General features: G+C 37.3%; 1 protein-coding gene across 2 annotated transcripts in view; it reads right to left on the reverse strand.

The window, feature by feature from the left end:
• Positions 1 to 5,938: 5,938 nt before the first annotated feature.
• FAM3C (FAM3 metabolism regulating signaling molecule C) overlaps positions 5,939 to 19,966 on the reverse strand; it is a 54,180-nt gene continuing 40,152 nt past the window's right edge. For both annotated transcript variants that reach the window (XM_070788069.1, XM_019958991.2), the window contains exons 6-10: positions 18,368 to 18,426; positions 15,699 to 15,749; positions 13,480 to 13,564; positions 8,860 to 8,986; positions 5,939 to 8,263 (exon numbers count right to left, since the gene is read on the reverse strand). In XM_070788069.1, coding sequence (XP_070644170.1) covers positions 8,174 to 8,263; positions 8,860 to 8,986; positions 13,480 to 13,564; positions 15,699 to 15,749; positions 18,368 to 18,426 — 412 coding nt within the window. In that variant the 3' untranslated portion in view covers positions 5,939 to 8,173. The remainder of the gene's footprint in view (positions 8,264 to 8,859; positions 8,987 to 13,479; positions 13,565 to 15,698; positions 15,750 to 18,367; positions 18,427 to 19,966) is intronic.

The following is a 19,966-nucleotide window of genomic DNA, read 5'->3' on the forward strand; positions in this document are numbered from 1 at the left end:
CACTTTCTGCCATAAGGGTGGTGTCATCTGCATATCTGAGGTTATTGATATTTCTCCCAGCAATCTTGATTCCAGCTTGTGCTTCTTCCAGCCCAGCGTTTCTCATGATGTACTCTGCATAGAAGTTAAATAAGCAGGGTGACAATATACAGCTTTGACGCACTCCTTTCCTATTTGGAACCAGTCTGTTGTTCCATGTCCAGGTCTAACTGTTGCTTCCTGACCTGCATATAGGTTTCTCAAGAGGCAGGTCAGGTGGTCTGGTATTCCCATCTCTTTCAGAATTTTCCACAGTTGATTGTGATCCACACAGTCAAAGGCTTTGGCATAGTCAATAAAGCAGAAATTGATGTTTTTCTGGAACTCTCTTGCTCTTTCGATGATCCAGCAGATGTTGGTGATTTGATCTCTGGTTCCTCTGCCTTTTCTAAAACCAGCTTGAACATCTGGAAGTTCACGTTTCACATATTGCTGAAGCCTGGCTTGGAGAATTTTGAGCATTACTTTAGTAGTGTGTGAGATGAGTGCAATTGTGTGGTAGTTTGAGCATTCTTTGGCATTGCCTTTCTTTGGGATTGGAATGAAAACTGACCTTTCCCAGTCCTGTGGCCACTGCTGAGTTTTCCAAATTTGCTGGCATATTGAGCGTGGCACTTTCACAACATCATCTCTCAGGATTTGAAATAGCTCAACTGGAATTCCATCACTAGCTAGTGATGGATTGGGTTGGAAAAAAAAAAAGAGGCGGACTTAACTTTCCTCTATGGCTAAAACATGACTAGCATGTAAAGGACAGGGTCAACAACAGAAACCCTAGCAGCTTCATTTAAAGTATCACCGACTCTTTGCAACCCCATGGACTGCAGCACGCCAGGCTTCCCTGTCCATCACCAACTCCCAGAGCTTGCTCAAACTCATATCCATTGAGTCAGTGATGCCATCCAAGCCATCCAACCATCTCATCCTCTGTCATCCCTTTCTCCTCCTGCCCTCAATTTTTCCCAGCATCAGGGTCTTTTCCAATGAGTCGGATCTTTGCATCAGGTGGCCAAAGGATTGGAGTTTCAGCTTCAGCATCAGTCCTTCCAATGAATATTCAGGACTGATTTCCTTTAGGATTGAGTGGTTGGCTCTTCTTGCAGTCCAGGGGAATCTCAAGAGTCTTCTCCAACACCACAGTTCTAAAGCATCGATGCTGTGGCGCTCAGCCTTCTTTGCAGTCCACCTCTCACATCCATACATGTCTACTAGAAAAGCCATAGCCTTGACTAGACGGACCTTTGTTGGCAAAGTAATGTCTCTGCTTTTTAATGTGCTTTCTAGGTGTGTCATAACTTTTCTTCCAAGGAGCAAGCATCTTTTAATTTCATGGTTGTGGTCACAGTATGGGCTGATTATATGGAAACTAGGAGCTTACAGTAAAGGGAATATCTTTTGCCAATTGAGTTTCAACTTATTCTTTCAATAGTTGATGCACTCCAGTGACAGGCATGATTTCTATAGAGCTGAGCAGTGAGCTCAGCAATGGCAGCTCGCTGTACCTGTGAAGTAGCTGTATGTCTTGGCTGTGTTGTTTGCTTATAAACTACCTGTGGAACAAACCCCAGAGAAACCTCTCTTTTGTTTCTAAATGAAGGGCTGGATGTGAGAGTTGGACTGTGAAGAAAGCTGAGTGCTGAAGAATTGATGCTTTTGAACTGTGGTGTTGGAGAAGACTCTTGAGAGTCCCTTGGACTGCAAGGAGATCCAAACAGTCCATTCTAAAGGAGATTGGTCCTGGGTGTTATTTGGAAGGAATGATGCTAAAGCTGAAACTCCAGTACTTTGGCCACCTCAAGCGAAGAGTTGACTCATTGGAAAAGACTCTGTGCTGGGAGGGATCGGAGGCAGGAGGAGAAGGGGACGACGGAGGATGAGATGGCTGGATGGCATCACCAACTCGATGGACGTGAGTCTGAGTGAACTCCAGGAGTTTGTGATGGACAGGGAGGCCTGGCATGCTGTAGTTCATGGGGTGGCAAAGAGCTGGACACGACTGAGGGACTGAACTGAAACTGAAGTGATGGGCTAGCAATTCCTACTCCTTTCTGAGCACTCCTAGAATCTGAGACATTGTGATGTTGAAAGTGTGTCCTTAATTCAGCAGCCCTTGGTACTCTAACCCTCCCTGGATGGGGGAAGGCTCTGGGGCAGGATGACAGATCTGCCTGCCAATGCAAGAGATGTGGGTTTGATCCCTGGGTCGGGAAGATCTACTGGAGAAGGAAATGGCAACCCACTCCAGTATCTTGAGCCTGGTGGACTACAGTCCATGGGGTCACAAGAGTCAGACATGACTTAGTGACTAAACCACAAGAACCCTTGATTTTACTGGAACCTCAAGAAAGGAGATGGGGGCAGGGAGAGGAACAATAGGAGAGGCTGAGGCCAGGTTAAATTGAGGGAGCTTTCCAACTGAATGCTCTATGACAATCTAGAGGGGTGGGATGGGGTGGGAGATGGGAGGGAGGTTCAAGAGGGAGGGGATATATGTGTACCTACTCATGTTGACATACAGCAGAAACCAATATTGTAAAGCAATTTTTTTTTTCATTCCTTTTTAAAAGTATTTTTCCCCATCCTCAACCCCCCTCCCACCTCCCTTCCCATCCCATCCCTCAGGGTCATCCCAGTGCACTGGCCCTGAGCACCCTGTCTCATGCACTGAACCTGGAATGGTGATCTATTTCACATATGATAATATACATGTTTCAGTGCTATTCTCCCAAATCATCCCACTCTCGCCTTCTCCCAGAGTCTAAAAGTCTGTTCTTTACATCTGTGTCTCTTTTGCTGTCTCGCATATAGGGTCATCATTACCATCTTTCTAAATTTCATATATATGCATTAATATACTGTATTGGTGTTTTCCTTTTTGATTTACTTTGCACTGAATAATAAGCTCCAGTTTCATCCACCTCATTAGAACTGATTCAAATGCATTCTTTTTAATAGCTGAGTAATATTCCATTGTGTATATGTACCATTGCTTTCTTATCCATTCATCTGCCAATGGGCATTTAGGTTGCTTCTATGTCCTGGCTATTGTAAACAGTGCTGCAATGAACATTGGGGTACACGTGTCTCTTTCAATTCTGGTTTCCTTGGTGTGTATGCCCAGCAGTGGGATTGCTGGGTCATAAATCAGATCAGATCAGATCAGTCACTCAGTCGTGTCCGACTATTTGCGACCCCATGAATTGCAGCATGCCAGGACTCCCTGTCCATCACCAACTCCCGGAGTTCACTCAGACTCACGTCCATCGAGTCAGTGATACCATCCAGCCATCTCATCCTCTGTCGTCCCCTTCTCCTCTTGCCCCCAATCCCTCCCAGCATCAGAGTCTTTTCCAATGAGTCAACTCTTCGCATGAGGTGGCCAAAGTACTGGAGTTTTAGCTTTAGCATCATTCCTTCCAAAGAAATCCCAGGGTTGATCTCCTTCAGAATGGACTGGATGGATCTCCTTGCAGTCCAAGGGACTCTCAAGAGTCTTCTCCAACACCACAGTTCAAAAGCATCAATTCTTCGGAAAGCATCAATTTTCTGTGGAAAATTCTGAAAGAGATGGGAATACCAGAACACCTGATCTGCCTTTTGAGAAATTTGTATGCAGGTCAGGAAGCAACAGTTAGAACTGGACATGGAACAACAAACTGGTTCCAAATACGAAAAGGAGTTCATCAAGGCTGTATATTGTCACCCTGTTTATTTAACTTATATGCAGAATACATCATGAGAAACGCTAGACTGGAAGAAACACAAGCTGGAATCAAGATTGCCGGGAGAAATATCAATAACCTCAGATATGCAGATGACACCACACTCATGGCAGAAAGTGAAGAGGAACTAAAAAGCCTCTTGATGAAAGTGAAAGCGGAGAGTGAAAAAGTTGGCTTAAAGCTCAACATTCAGAAAACGAAGACCATGGCATCCGGTCCCATCACTTCATGGGAAATAGATCGGGAAACAGTGGAAACAGTGTCAGACTTTATTTTGGGGGGCTCCAAAATCACTACAGATGGTGACTGCAGCCAGAAATTAAAAGACGCTTACTCCTTGGAAGGAAAGTTATGACCAACCTAGATAGCATATTGGAAAGCAGAGACATTACTTTGCCAACAAAGGTTCATCTAGTCAAGGCTATGATTTTTCCTGTGGTCATGTATGGATGTGAGAGTTGGACTGTGAAGAAGGCTGAGCGCTGGGTCATATGGCAGTTCTATTTCCAGTTTTTAAAGGAATCTCCACACTGTTCTCCATAGTGGCTGTACTAGTTTGCATTCCCACCAACAGTGTAAGATGGTTCATTTTTCTCTGCACCCTCTCCAGCATTTATTTTTTGTAGACTTTTGGATAGCAGTCATTCTGACCAGTGTGAGATGGTCCTCATTGTGATTTTGATTTGCATTTCTCTGATAATGAGTGATGTTGAGCATCTTTTCATGTGTTTGTTAGCCATCTGGATGTGTTCTTTGGAGAAATGTCTGTTTAGTTCTTTGGCCCATTTTTTGATTGGGTCGCTTATTTTTCTGGAGTTGCTTGTATATTTTTGAGATTCTTTGTCAGTTGCTTCATTTGCTATTATTTTCTCCAATTCTGAAGGCTGTCTTTTCACCTTGCTTATAGTTTCCTTCATTGTGAAAAAGATTTTAAGTTTACTTAGGTCCCATTTATTTTTTTCTTTTATTTCCATTACTCTGGGAGGTGGGTCATGAGGATCCTGCTATGATTTATGTCAGAGAGTGTTTTGCCTATGTTTTCCTCTAGGAGTTTTATAGTTTCTGGTCTTACATTTAGATCTTTAATCCATTTTGAGTTTATATTTGTATATGGTGTTAGAAAGTGTTCTAGTTTCATTCTTTTACAAGTGGTTGACCAGTTTTCCCAGCACCACTTGTTAAACAGATTGTCTTTTCTCCATTGTATATTCGTGCTTCCTTTGTCAAAGATAAGGTGTCCATAGGTACTTGGATTTATCTCTGGGCTTTCTATTTTGTTCCATTGATCTATATTTCTGTCTTTGTGCCAGTACCACACTGTCTTGAAGACTGTTGCTTTGTAGTATAGCCTGAAGCCAGGCAGGTTGATTCCTCCAGTTCCATTCTTCTTTCTCAAGATTGCTTTGGCTATTCAAGGCTTTTTGTATTTTCCATACAAATTGTGAAATTACTTGTTCTAGTTCTCTGAAAGATACTGTTGGTAGCTTGATAGGGATTGCATTGAATCTATAGATTGCTTTGGGTAGTAAACTCATTTTCACTATATTGATTCTTCTGATCCATGAACATGGTATGTTTCTCCATCTGTTTGTGTCATCTTTGATTTCTTTCATCAGTGGCAATTATTCTTCGATTAAAAATAAGTAAATTTAAAAAAAAATCAAGGGAGTTTTGAGGGAAACAGAGATTAACTAGATACTGGCATGTAACAATCAAAAACCAGGTATGCAAAAGAAGAGTCACCCTGGGAAGGGACTTGCTGGGAATGCTTCTGAGTAATGCTTAAGAAAAAGTAAATTCTGGTACTTTATCCACTCCTCGTTTACATGCACTTATTGCTATAGAAGGCCCAACTGAAGAGGTTGAGTGGCAAATCTTTTTCCTGATCAACACAAGCAATTTTTCCCCTTTCACGTTCATTTTTAAAAATATTCTAAATGCATTTCTACTTTCAACTGCTTTCCTAACTGAACACGGCACATTTCTCATTCTTTCATTTAAAAATGGGGCGTGTCAACCAAATTGAATGAAACTATCATCTTTTTGGAGGGGTCAATTTATTTATAATATGTATAAACTAAGTATAAAGTGCATTTCAGGCTAAAGGCATTGAGCTTCATCTGGCAAAAAAAAATTACAAAATATCAGATAATTCATTTGCAAATGAACACAACACAGAAAGAACAATGATAAATTTTAATCAAAGTCAGGAATATAAAGATTCTGGCTCAATTTTTCTTCAGTTCCCCAGATAACACTTTTTTCCTACCGTCTTTACTGCATTTTAACAGGCATATCATAATAAACTTGTCTTGGACTGTATCTATGATTACAAATAAAAAATACACATCCATTAAGTCCTTAAACACCATTTAAAAGACCAAAGTGTCAATGCTAAGTTTCTGATTTTAATGAAAATTCTGAACACTAAATGAGCATTGTTGCATTTATAATGCTGATTTTTAAAAGCTATCTGAAAGTAAAATACAGTAAAATTATTGCTTTCAAAGTTATGTTGACATAAACCATACAAGACAGAATTGAAACGATAGCAAACTGCATGAAAGCAATTAAATAACCAATCTTTTGGCATTTTACACACCTCTAAAGTGATCATGTTAGTCCTTATCTTGAAACAGAAGTCTTGTCATCTAGATACTTAAATTCTATCCATATTAAGATATATCCTGAGGATATTAGTGTGTTTAACCACAGGAATGACTTAAATTTTGCATGTTAAGCAGGACAATAAAACCTCAATGTGAAGTTCTGTAGGTATATTACTTTGCCAGATAATACAAAAAAAAAAAAAAAAAAATCACAAATGCAAAATCAAGAATATTTATTCTCATTACTTTAAAAAAAAAAGCAACACTTATTTCACAATCCCTGGAACTGTAAAATAGCTATTTTTTTAATTTACAGAATCACAGGAAGTATCTGAAATGTTAAAATACACATGCTGAAAGTGATTTACTGTATCAGCACCAAAAATCTGAAAAGTTTACAAAAATTGCTTAGATGTGTAAGGTGCATTGATTCATGAATTACATTCAGTTTGAGGGAAGAAACAGTACCCCAAAACTCATTGATATTTAATAACTTCCAACTCAGTTTATAGCAAAATAAAAAATACTGCTTTTAGTTTTTCTTTATGTAAGGCATCTAAAATTTAGATCCAAAATTGAAGTGCTGCCTTTTACTGTGAGTGGCAGTTTGTTGATTACATTTTTTATGTTCCAGTTTAAGATATTTCACACATAATATTTAATGCCCTAAAAATATTTTAAGAAACTTGAGTCATTTTTTGAACATCTGAAGCTAACAAAAAAGTTGGATTTCTTATATTTTTAGGTAGAATTGGGTATGAAGTCACTGTGTATCAAATAAAAGTATTTCTTAACTGTTAACAGTCCCAATCACTTCATTAAGACTTTTTTATTGATAAATAAATATGTTGTTATCTTTTCAGGCAAAAATTACTATCAGAAATCAGATGAAAGTAAATACAGAATCTTTGGGTTTACAATCTAAAATCATTGTGACATTAAAGTGCGCCTCTTTCCAAACCACTTGGCCAAGGCTGAGAACAATTAAATAAGGAAAACTTAGGCCAGTAAGGTTCTAACTGTACTAATATGCTGTCCTGAATGACCTACTAAGGCTGGGGAAGGGACCTGGCCAGATTCCTCAGCTCTGGGGAGTTGCCCCCTCCTGCCTCACTCTGAATAGCTTATGCAAAATCAAGTTATTCACACTGCTAACACAAAATCCATCAAGCTACAGTCCTGAATGCCATCTACATTTATATATTTACTTTGTACTGTGTACATTAAACAAAGAATTCTGTTGTGCTTTTCATGTATTTGATATGTTTTCTTATTTTATTTATAGGTTTCTTGGGAAGGGAAGAGAAAGACTAAGAAAAGAAATACAACAGGGGAGTCAGACTGTAAAGTAACATTATAGCCCAATATCTTTTTAATTTAAAAGATACTATCATCAGAAGGCAATATACATATATATATGTAAAAGAAAACAAAGTCTGCTCCCTAAAATCCATATCGTTCCATGATAGATTTTCACAGCGACTAGTATATATCAATATATTTTTCATATCTGTTCAGTTAGCCATTGGTATGCTTTTAGAATTAAAAGATGCCATTAGCATCATGGTCTGAAATTGTACCATTAGAGAGATGTGCTTGAAAATGGTTCAGTGATTTGCTCATTATGATGACTATTTACAAAGACAGCTATTTACGTTAGCAATAAATAATCCTGATATCAAAAGAGATAACGGACATGCACACACCGAGATGGCTGCATGCTCTTAAAATATTTACATGTAGTTTTTCTGGTAGGGCTTTCCCACTAACAGTGAAAGTGTGCTCCCTTCGGTTTTCTCCACGTCAGTCTTGCTTCTGGGGAATGCATCCTTCCATTTCCACAACTTCAGGCCATCCTTCATATTTATTTGTGTCCTTATTGTTCTTTATGTGCTGTTGGAACACAACCACAGTATAGTACTTTAGCAAACTGCATATCTGCAATAACATAATTAAGTATACTCATTTCAGTAACACTTCTATCAACATATAAATTAGTGTTCAAGATATTAAATGAGCAATGCTTGGGGTCTGGCATACAGTGGCAGACCTTCAAAGAGGAACTGAAAGAACAAAACACCACAGATGGTCTTTAAAGATCCTTTGTAAGTCAAATATAAGTTTACATTCTACTAAGTTCTAAAGTATATCTGTACTTCATTGATTCTAATATCAAAAGTTCAGCTAAAATTTTTAATAACCAACCTCCTAAAGGTCTTATGATACAAGTAATCATAGGCCAATGCATTGTCACATAGGAAAAAAATTTCATGTAGAATTTGACTTTTTTAAATTTTAAAATTAAAATAGTATCATGGTTATTTCAAATAACTGATTGCCAGGAACCTATGAAAAAATATGGAAATATATTATGGAAACATATTTAATGTCTGCTTTATCTAAGTTGCAAATAACTGGGATAGGAATACATAGTGAATGGTTTCACACAATTGCTGTTGCCCATTAATTATGAAGTCTGAGACACTAACCTGTTCAAAAGGGCTTTTTGTCTTAATGCCTTTTCCACCACAGAAGACCCAGTTGTCTCTGAAACCAAGATGAGTAATAGATGTACTCCCCAATTCAGCAATCAGCCGCCGGGCCTCATCATTGAGTCTTGAAGAAGAGAAAAAGAATGATACAGTAAACGTAGTGTACTGTATGTGGTCTAAGGAATACTGATACACTTACAATATTTAACATACAACCATGAAATAAATGAGAAAACCCTGGCTTAAATAAGAGAACATAAAAAAATAAATTTTATCAGAGTAACATTCCTACTATTTGAATTCTTTAATGATGAAAGTTATGAAATCTAGCAAATAAATTTCTAGCTTATGCTATTTAGAAGTACCTTTATTTGTGTCTTAATTTCACAACAACAGTTCATTTTCATTTACATTCCATCAAATAAAAATAGGAAACTGTCATTTTTTGTCAGTAGATACCTATTCAGGTTAATACAAGATCTTAAGTAGTCAACATCTTTGTAAAATTAAAAATCACTTTGAATCTCCACTAAACTCTTTGTAAATTACATTTGAGTAGAATTAAGGTAAGTGCTAATAGAAATCTGGATGTTTCTAATACTAGGTTTACTTATATCTACTTCATAACAGTAATTTTTGCCTGAAGAGATAATAACACATTTATCAATAGGAAAGTCCTGATTACTGATTGGGATTGATAACATTTAAAAAATAATTTTATTTGACATACAGTGAGTTTATACTCAATTCTACAGGCAAATATAAGAGACCTGACTTTTTCTGTTAACTTCAAATGTTTGCAAAATGACTCAAGTTTTTCAAATATTTTTAGGGCATTAAATATTTTATGTGAAGTATCTGAAACTGGCAAGGCAGTTCTCATGTAACTAACCTGAAGATAAACAGGATACTTTATGTTAAAAAAAAAAAGCTTCATGAACAGGACAGAGCTACATATGTCATTAGCCCTTCACAATTAGTCACATCCAGGGGGCAGTGAAGCTGTTTTAACCACAGCTTGGGCACTGCTGCCCTCCTTGGAAAGGTCATAAGAATCGGTGAGAAAATCAGGGGCAGACCTGGAATACTTAGTCTTTCAGATTCATAACTATATCAAGTGATGCATTTATAACCAAGGGAAATCAAAATAAATGAAATGGCTGTGCAAAAGGACCAGTGAAGTCTCAGCTTCTGAAGATTCTGACACCTTCACACACAACTACACGTACTTGCGTCTGGCTTTCTCCCCAAAGTGGGTCTGTAGCTGTGTTTCTTGTAATCGTCCTTACATGAATTGCTATCACTTTCATTCATCTGCCTATTTGGTAAGCAATTTCTGTAGTAGATGGACATCCCCTGAAAGTATTGTCTGAACTGTTTTCTTGCTTCTGAACAGTGTTAGTATGTCATGGATCTGCAGACTATTACATTCCACTCTTTAGTTTATTCAAATGTTCTACTGCTGGCCCCTTAATTAGAACTTTTTACTGGTATCAGCACTAGTAGTGAATTTTGCTGCTTTATCTAGAATAAATGGTGCAGAACAGAGGTCGTGCTTACTAGGGCAGCCTAGTGACAACCTCCTGGAGGAAGGCCTACCGGCTTCAGTCAGTTACATCTCAGAAAAATCACAAATTGCACCTCAGGGTGCAGGCTTCAGGGCTGCTTGTAAATAGCTGAATGTTAGGTTCACAAATGCCAAGAGATTGCTTCATACACAAAAAATGCCTTCATAGTAGGTGGTTATCCAAATGCAGGCCTGGCCCCCTGCCAGAAGTACATGCAATTTTTTCTTATCTAAAAAACTTTACAATTAAGAAATATAATGAAGGACAGTCATTTTTCCTTCTGCATTTCCAAATTATAGAAGTTGTTGTTTTGATCTGCATGAATAAACTAACCAATCTAGCAGCAACATGAAACTGAGCTTTCCATTTTGATTCTGCTCATCTTTCCTTACTTTCCCTTGAGAATACCCTGAGGTCCTAAGCAGAAAAGGATTACTACAGCAGGGCTTAGAAAGGCCTAAGAGCAAGACTGGTCCTTGGCTGGCTCTGGAAGCTTGGATTTGGGAAGGCTCCCCCATTCCCATAACTGATCAGAATGGCTCTCATGTGTCTAAACTGTGCAAACAAAGTAGTTTATACGAAACACCTACTTTCTGGCTGGGAATCTGGAATTTGGGGATGCATAAGGCAGATGGTGCCTCATGACCAGCTCCCAGTAAAAACCCTGGGCCGTGAGCTCTAATAAGCTTCCCTGGTGGACAGCACATCCCAGTGTTGTCACAATCTCTTGCTAGAGGAATTAAGCATGTTCTGTGTCACTCCGCTTGGGAGAAGACTCTTGGAAACTCAGGCCTGGTGCCCTGGTTCCCTCCAGACTCTGCTCTGAACTAGCTGCCCTTCGCGGATTCTGCTTTGCATCTTTTTGCTGTAACAAATCGTAGCCCTGAGTGAGCAGGTCTATAAGCAGAGTCCTGAATTCCTCCCAGTGAATAACCAAACCTGGGGGTGGGCTTGGGCACCCATGCCATATGTCCCTGTGTCTAGCTAACTACAAGTTTATAACAAGACAACTTCCTCAACAATTTCTGAGCTTTTCTAATCTGCTTATGTAGAATTTTATTATTCCTTTTTGCTATCTTCTATGTAACTAAATAAAAGATGATTTCATGGTTCAAAGAAATGTTGAAAACCATGCAACACAGTCAATATTTTGAGTGCTTGATATAGCAGATGTCAAAATATCCCATTTCTTTAAAAGGCAGTGCAGTGTAACTAATACATTTATACACAGCATTAATTCTGGAGATATATAACTGACCCTGGAACAATCTGGGTTTGAACTGCCAGAGTCCATGTCTATCCCATGATGGGTTCAAATTAAGAAAAGGAGTGTGCAAAAATACAAGGCAAACCATGTTACTAATGACAACACTTTTAATACTACTACCAGGAAGACCTGAGTGCTCAAAATGAGATGAGGTTCATAAAACTACTAAAGGCCACAGAGAGAAATTTTGCTGCCAAGTATAAATAATGAGGGGATCCACTGTTTCAGGAGAATGATAGGGTATCGAGATCAAAACACAACTGTCTTTTCCAAGGAGGCAAACACTCTTTGATCAACATAAAAAGGGAAAAGTGGCTCAGGAATGTTCATAGTAAGTACTTCAAATTTAAGCCTCGAGGCCCACACGTGACACACTTAATTTCTTAAGGAACTTGTTAATATAATCTTCAAGGTAATGTCAGTTATTTTAGAAGCATCATGGAAAGTGAAGACGTTAAGACGTTAAAAGTTAAATATTTCAGTTTTTAAAAAAAACAAGGGAATTTTTAAAAACAATAATTCAATAAAACTAAATCTAACTCCTAGCAAAATTTTAGAATGGATTACAAGAAGGAGATCCTGTGAGTATTAAAGAAAGAATAAGAAAAAAAAGAGAAAGAGTAGTAGGAAGGGGGCTAGATTAATAAAGCCATGTAAACATCATCTCATACTTTCAGCTTTATACGCAGTTTTGGGGCAGTAAGCCAGGGTATTATAATTAGCATTATCCATGAATTTCAAGAAGGCATCTGACAGTCTCAGAAAATTAAATAATTAAACAGCAACTGGACAGTATGCCTATTAGAGTACATTGGAAACTAAAAAGTAGTTTCTGCAGCTGGCTAATAGATGAATCCCTCAGAAGTGGTCTCCAGTTGGTGGCACACTGCCTGTAGTAAACATGTTTATCGTTGATGACTTAGATTTAGAAATCTGAATGACTCTGGAGAGAGTACAAAGCCTAGACAATGGAAATCTCATAGGACAAATGTCAGCATCAAGACCAAGTGGGCCAATAACAGCAAAATTAAATTTAACAAGGATATATGAATATAAAGTCTTCATTCACATTAAACAAAACCAAGTTCTGAATGGGGAGAAGGACCTGACTTGTCAGTGATTTAAAAAAAAAAAAACGAAAAAAAAAACCTCTGAGATCAAATGAAGAGATCTGAGACTTTAAGTTGACGAACACTGTGACATGACTGCCTAAAGAACATGAATGCATCACTAGTCTTCATGAACATTAACCGTAATTTCTCAAACATGGTGAGTGAGCACCTCCTCTGTACCCTGTACTGGCCAGACCACTTCGGGAACACTATGGCCAACTTGGGGCTTCATTTTAAGAGGGACAATGATCACCTAGAGAATGCCCAAGAAATGCAACCAGGAGGGTAAAATGACCTAGAAACTTAACATGATAAAAGATTAGAAGAGCCACTACAGTTTTAAAGGACTGGGGTTTCACAGGACAGACACACTTTGGGAAATGCCATAAGAAAATGGTACTAAAGAATATTATTGTCAGAGAAAACAATTTACAGTTGTTAAAAACAGAACATAAAAGAATATAGCAAACTTTATGTGCAATGTGACTCTAATTTCGCAATCATAGATGAATGATAATTACACAGAAAGTAAAATTTTTAAAAGTTAACAGTGTTTATCTGAAAGTTGGATTACTTGACTGTTTGATAAATTTTTTCGTTGAAAATGTTTTGCTTATGTTATTATAAATTATAGATCTGCAAAGTTGCATATATTTTGAAATTTACATACTTGGTTGCTCCATCATCATATGTTCCCATTAAGACTATTGTTCCATCTTGTATGGCCTTCAGAAACTCAATAAATGGGGCCACATCTGAAAAAAAACAGAAAGGGTTAAGTGTTTTTGTTTTTGTTTTTTTAATGACTAACCATCATGATAATCTCTTAGAACTTAACAGTACAAAAAATGAAGTGTTTGTAAATTGATAATTTCTAATGTAGAGAAACCAAAAGAGAAACAAATCTTATGAACAGGATAAAAATTAAGTTTCATATAAACTTAAAATTTCCCAATTCTGATTCACCCTGTGTGTGTTTCAAACTGATACTCCAGGGGCTAAATGAAAAATCCATAGCATATTAAAGTATGACATGATTTCAAGTAAGAAGTTTAGGAGATAGGAGAAAGGTTCATGGACTCCCTGAGTATATGTAAAGTTGTTTGCACAGATACTTTTCTAAAAAAGAGAACTTTTATTTACTGCACAAAAGGATCTGTAATTTAAAAAAAATAATATAAATATGTACACAGCTGACCCTTGAACAACAGGGGTTTGAGCTCAGGAGTCCACTTATACACAGATTTGTTTTCAATAAATCCTACAGTACCATGTGATCCTCATTTAGTTGAATCCGAGGATGCAGAATTGCAGGTACGGAGGGCCAATTATGGACCTTGAGCACCTGAAGATTACGAGCTATCTGTAGAGGGTCCTGGAACCAGTCCCCTGCAGATACTGTGGGACAAGTGTACATACATCCATAGTGATTTAAGGAATCTTCTGGGAATATCTACCTACTATAAACTAGGGGAAGAAATGTAAGCTAGTTATCACCAAAAGTCAAACTAATTAAGGCAAATATTGTAGTCATTACCTGCTTCATCTGCAGTATTAAGATTCACAAAGGATTAAACCATGTTGGTGACTATAAACTGGTGATACCAAAGAGGCTGATTGGGAACTATCAATACAAATCATTCTACATCTTGAACTCCTTACAATGTCAGATTCCTAAATGCCCAAGTCTAATACTACTTCAAAACTATTCACTTTCTTTCCACAGCAAAGGTTCCAAAGATTTCTCTAAAACTGGATTCTATCTTAAAGTAATAGTGTTTTTAATTCAGAAAAAAATGTAACAGAGCAGCTAACAAATAACTTCTATTTAAATCTAAAGATGGCAACTACTTCTAAATCTGAGGGGTATTTTCAGCGTAGTTTGCTGACCTGAGATGAAATACCAGAGCTTCCGGTCACATGACTGATTTCAACAACAGTTTTAGAAGAGGTTTTCCATGTGATAAATTTTGTTAGAAACAATTATTCCTTTAGAATCTAAAACTGATGACACATTTTAAGTTGACAACATACACGTTTTGACACCATGAAAAGTTCTGATCTCATTTAAAAAATAAATAATACATGGCATCTCATTACAGGCTGAAGAAATATCAGAAAAGCTCAATGGTCTGAGAACAAGATAAAATTGGGAAGCCTAACAACTGCTGGCTTCCAGGGAATTCGTAAAGTGGATGAGGAGGTGCAGGGGAGAGCCTCAACTTAGAAAAGAATCAACAGTTAAATCAGTGTTGGCCTTCCTTTAGACTTGAGGAAGAAGTCTCTCTTTCAGGCACCACCTTCTTTGAGGTGCCAGGTCCTTCCCTCTGCAGGCTGGTGACTAATTTCCACCTGCTCGTTGGAACTGCCAAATTAGGAAGATTATCTGTGGACTGCTCTAAGTACAGTAAACTGGAAAGAAAATTCTACTCCTTCTCTCAAATATTCATCTATTTGAATAATAATCCTGGTTATGAACTTAGTTTTGAGACTGAAAATTTTATGCAAAAAAATCAATTCAGTGAAGTAAACACGATTACACTGGTTAAGCCCTTCTTCAAATTACTTATTCTTTTTTTTTTTAGAAATTTCAGACAGAAACCCAAAGCAGCCTAAAGCTTTGAATTAGTTGTCCTGCAGAAAACAGGACTCAGACTTTAACAAATCTCAAGTGTGATTATCACTGCTCTTAATCACACATCACCAACAATTTTTATAAAAAAGTGAAGTGCATCCAGTATGACTAATCATTTAAATATGAGCTGGACATTCAGTGAAAAGAAACAAAATGAAAACCAAATAGTACCATTATTTTCTCATCAACGGACTACATTATATTGGTATGATTTAGCGCAAGCAACAGAACAGTTACACGTAATTCATACTTACTTCCTCCCCACATGTCAAAAAATCTGGTGTCTATTAGTTCTCCCGTTTTGCCTAAAAGAGATTGAATTCATAGCAAATTACATAACTGAAATATACTCTACATTGTATAAGACATATGATCTTGTCCAATGTGAATCCATTAGCAGAGAATTATTATGACAAATACTTAAAATTTGGATTGCATGCATCTAAAATTTTTTTCTAAAAGGGTAATTTTTGAATAGGACTTTCTCATTAATTTTGTAAGCTGAAGAGTAGCAAACAGAAATTACTACTGACTTTAGACAATTCAAATTCAAAGTTATATATTTTTCATCCTTATGTGTTACTGTCTTTCCTTATTTAAAAATTACCCACAAATACATAAACCTTAAAAAAAAATGAATCCATGCTATTTTCTATTATTAAAGCAATCTTGCAAAAAAAATTTGTATTTAATTTTCTTTTAAAACGTTTTATTTGCTATCAATTGGACAAATATGCATAGAATCTTTTATACAAAGGAAAATGCAGAAACTAGAAACAAAAATATCTCTCTCATTGTGAAAGCTATAGAAATTATTTTCCTACAGTATGAACTAGAGAAGGTGGGTGTGGATTCTCTTCTCCCCAGAGGGTGACTCTTCAGAGGGTGACTGTGCCAAAAAGAAGTATGCAGCTGGGTCTCATTTCACAGGTTCATATATTCAGATGTGATTTTTCAAGAACACTTGAGATGTTCAAGATTCAGTGTGGACAATACTGAAAAATTACAACTGACTCTGACTCTTCATTCAACCCCACACCATATGAAATACTCCAGCACCTTCTGTCATTCTACATACCCGCATTCATGTCAGTCTATATCACGTTCAGTTCAGTTCAGTTGCTCAGTTGTGTCTGACTCTTTGCAACCCCATGGACCGCAGCACACCAGGCCTCCTCGTCCATCACCAACTCCTGGAGTTTACTCAAACTCGTGTCCATTGAGTCAGTGATGCCATCCAACCATCTCATTATCTGTCATCCCCTTCTCCTCCTGCCTTCAATCTTTCCCAGCTTCAGGGTCTTTTCAAATGAGTCAGCTCTTCGCATCAAGTGGCCAAAGTACTATTGTTTCAGTTTCAACATCAGTCCTTCCATCGAACACGCAGGACTGATCTCCTTTAGGATGGATGGGCTGGATCTCCTTGCAGTCCAAAGGACTCTCAAGAGTCTTCTCCAACACCACAGTTCAAAAGCATCAATTCTTTGGTGCTTCCTAAGGCCCACTTGACTTCATATTCCAGGATGTCTAGCTCTAGGTGAGTGATCACACCATCGTGATCATCTGGGTCGTGAAGATCTTTTTTGTACAGTTCTTCTGTGTATTCTTGCCACCTCTTCTTAATATCTTCTGCTTCTGTTAGGTCCATACCATTTCTGTTCTTTATTGAGCCCGTCTTTGCCTGAAATGTTCCCTTGGTATCTCTAATTTTCTTCAAGAGATCTCTAGTCTTTCCCATTCTATTGTTTTCCTCCATTTCTTTGCACTGATCACTGAGGAAGGCTTTCTTATCTCTTTACTATTCTTTGGAACTCTGCATTCATATGGGTATATCTTTCCTTTTCTCCTTTTCTTTTCGCTTCTCTTCTTCTCACAGCTATTTGTAAGGCCTCCCCAGACAGCCATTTTGCTTTTTTGCATTTCTTTTTCTTGGGGATAGTTTGATTCCTGTCTCCTGTACAATGTCACAAACCTCTTGTCCAGAGTTCATCAGGCACTCTGTCTATCAGATCTAGGCCCTTAAATCTATTTCTCACTTCCACTGTATAATCATAAAGGATTTGATTTAGGTCATACCTGAATAGTGGTTTTCCCTACTTTCTTCAATTTAAGTCTGAATTTGGCAATATGGAGTTCATGATCTGAGCCACAGTCAGCTCCCAGTCTTGTTTTTGCTGACTGTATAGAGCTTCTCCATCTTTGGCTGCAAAGAATATAATCAGTCTCATTTTGGTGTTGACCATCTGGTCATGTCCACGTGTAGAGTCTTCTCTTGTGGTGTTGGAAGAGGGTGTTTGCTATGACCAGTGTGTTCTCTTGGCAAAACTCTATTAGCCTTTGCCCTGCTTCATTCAGTATTCCAAGGCCAAATTTGCCTGTTACTCCAGGTGTTTCTTGACTTCCAACTTTTGCATTCCAGTCCCCTATAATGAAAAGGACATCTTTTTTGGGTGTGAGTTCCAAAAGGTCTTGTAGGTCTTCATAGAACCATTCAATTTCTGCTTCTTCAGTGTTACTGATCGGGGCATAGACTTGGATTACCATGATACTGAATGGTTTGCCTTAGAAACGAACAGAGATCATTCTGACATATTACGTTAGGATTCCAATATCTACAGCAAGAATTCATCAATTGTTAGATAATGTTGTACCCTGACAATCTCATGGGAGGCTCTCTATACACTGCACAGCAAGTTGGATGCTTCTAAGAGAACATGATATAAACACTGAAATGCAGTGTCTCATCTCTACTCATAGCTGATGTTGTGGGAGGGTCGGGGGAGAGCTTTAATGTCAAGCTTGAGTCTTTCTTACCTGATCTCTTGATATAAGAGTCTGTTTTATTTTGGGCCATATAAATATACCTATATACCACTATACCCTTATATCTACCATACTTGTAAGGTAAAATAATTATTCTTACCATTTACCAAGGCAACATTGATTCCTCTTCCAACATTATTCTTAACACCACTCATTAAACTGAAGGGGGAAAAGTTAAGACAAATTTAGAATTAAGATATTGCACATAAACTCCATCGGGGAAAGCCATTCATGCCAAAAAAAAAAAAAAACAGTTGGAAATGTTCTATATACACACAGCTGTTTAATACCACAGTGGAGACTGAAAGGTCTCTACCAGATCAGAGAAGACAGTCTAACACTGAATAATTTAAAAGCAACATTCTTAAGTAAGATTTCACAAATAGAAATATATATTAAAAAGTATTACAGTCAAAATACTAGACTCTTTCTTGCTGCCCTGCATCAGATTATGAAACATCATTTTAGAAAATCCATCAAACACATGGATGTTATGCTCACAGCCTGCACCATTCTCAAGGGAATAAACAAGGGTAAACTCTAGTGTCCTTTCTGCAAAGTTAATATGACATGAAACAGAGGTGCTTAGTGATTACTGATGCAAAATTTCTCAATACCCAGAAGCAGGAATACTGTATTCATGTAATTACAGCATTGAACTATAAGACTTGCAATGTCATTCTGCGGTAATCAACCTCCGCGGGCAGCTCACAGACCATTACGTAAAGATAATAAATACTGTGAAATGGAAGGTACGAGAAAAATATTTGCTTTTTATCAGTTCAGTTTGTTGAATTAAAATTATTAAACTAAAAGTGTAGGTACCTTTTATTCTAAAAATTCACAGTGATGTGCTGTTAAATGATTAAGAAGTGGTTTGAGGTGGTGGGGAAGTGAGTATGCATATATGTGAATACACACTACTCATACATGATACATCTGTCTGTCCTTTATCCATCTATCAACAGATATTTAGACTGTTTCTATCTCTTACCTATTTGAAATAATTACATTCTCAACCAACAATGTAAGTTTATTATAATTTTTACTGACAGAAAGGATCTGAAGCACACAATTTCCAAATAATAAAATACATACTTGATCATAAATTTCACTTAGCCACTGATTCTCACAGAATGTGTTATGATTTTCATGGAACTCATTTTACTTAACCTATGGTAGCAAGTGATGAACAAGTAAAATTCCAACACAAATGTTGCATGTTATTTCATTTAAAGAATAAAACAAAGTCAGAAAAACCTGAAACAGTGAACAATAAAGACATATGCTGGAATTTCACTTGTCTGTCAATGATGTGAGTGATGTTTTTGTTGACTCACTGAAAGATAACTTCCTCAACTTTTGTGCTATTCCTAATATCTACAAACATAACATACTTTTAATTTTACTCTGGACAATGAACACTTTCTCCCTCATTTTCTTAAGTCTAGACTTTGAGTCAGCAAAATTTTTCTGTAATGGGCCAGATTGTAAATTTCAAAAGCAAGCACTAAAAAAGCTATACAAAGAGATACACACAATAAATAAATAAAAAGTCTTTAGAAATGTTCATATAACTCACAGGAAGGCAGTAAAAGAAAACAGAAACAAAAAACAGATAACAGAAAGTAATACAATGGCAGGCTTAAGCCTGAACACATCAATAATTATAATAAGTATAAATAGGTCAAAAATATCC

The sequence above is a fragment of the Bos indicus genome, chromosome 4, assembly GCF_029378745.1.
Source record: "Bos indicus isolate NIAB-ARS_2022 breed Sahiwal x Tharparkar chromosome 4, NIAB-ARS_B.indTharparkar_mat_pri_1.0, whole genome shotgun sequence".
Taxonomy (NCBI): domain Eukaryota; kingdom Metazoa; phylum Chordata; class Mammalia; order Artiodactyla; family Bovidae; genus Bos; species Bos indicus.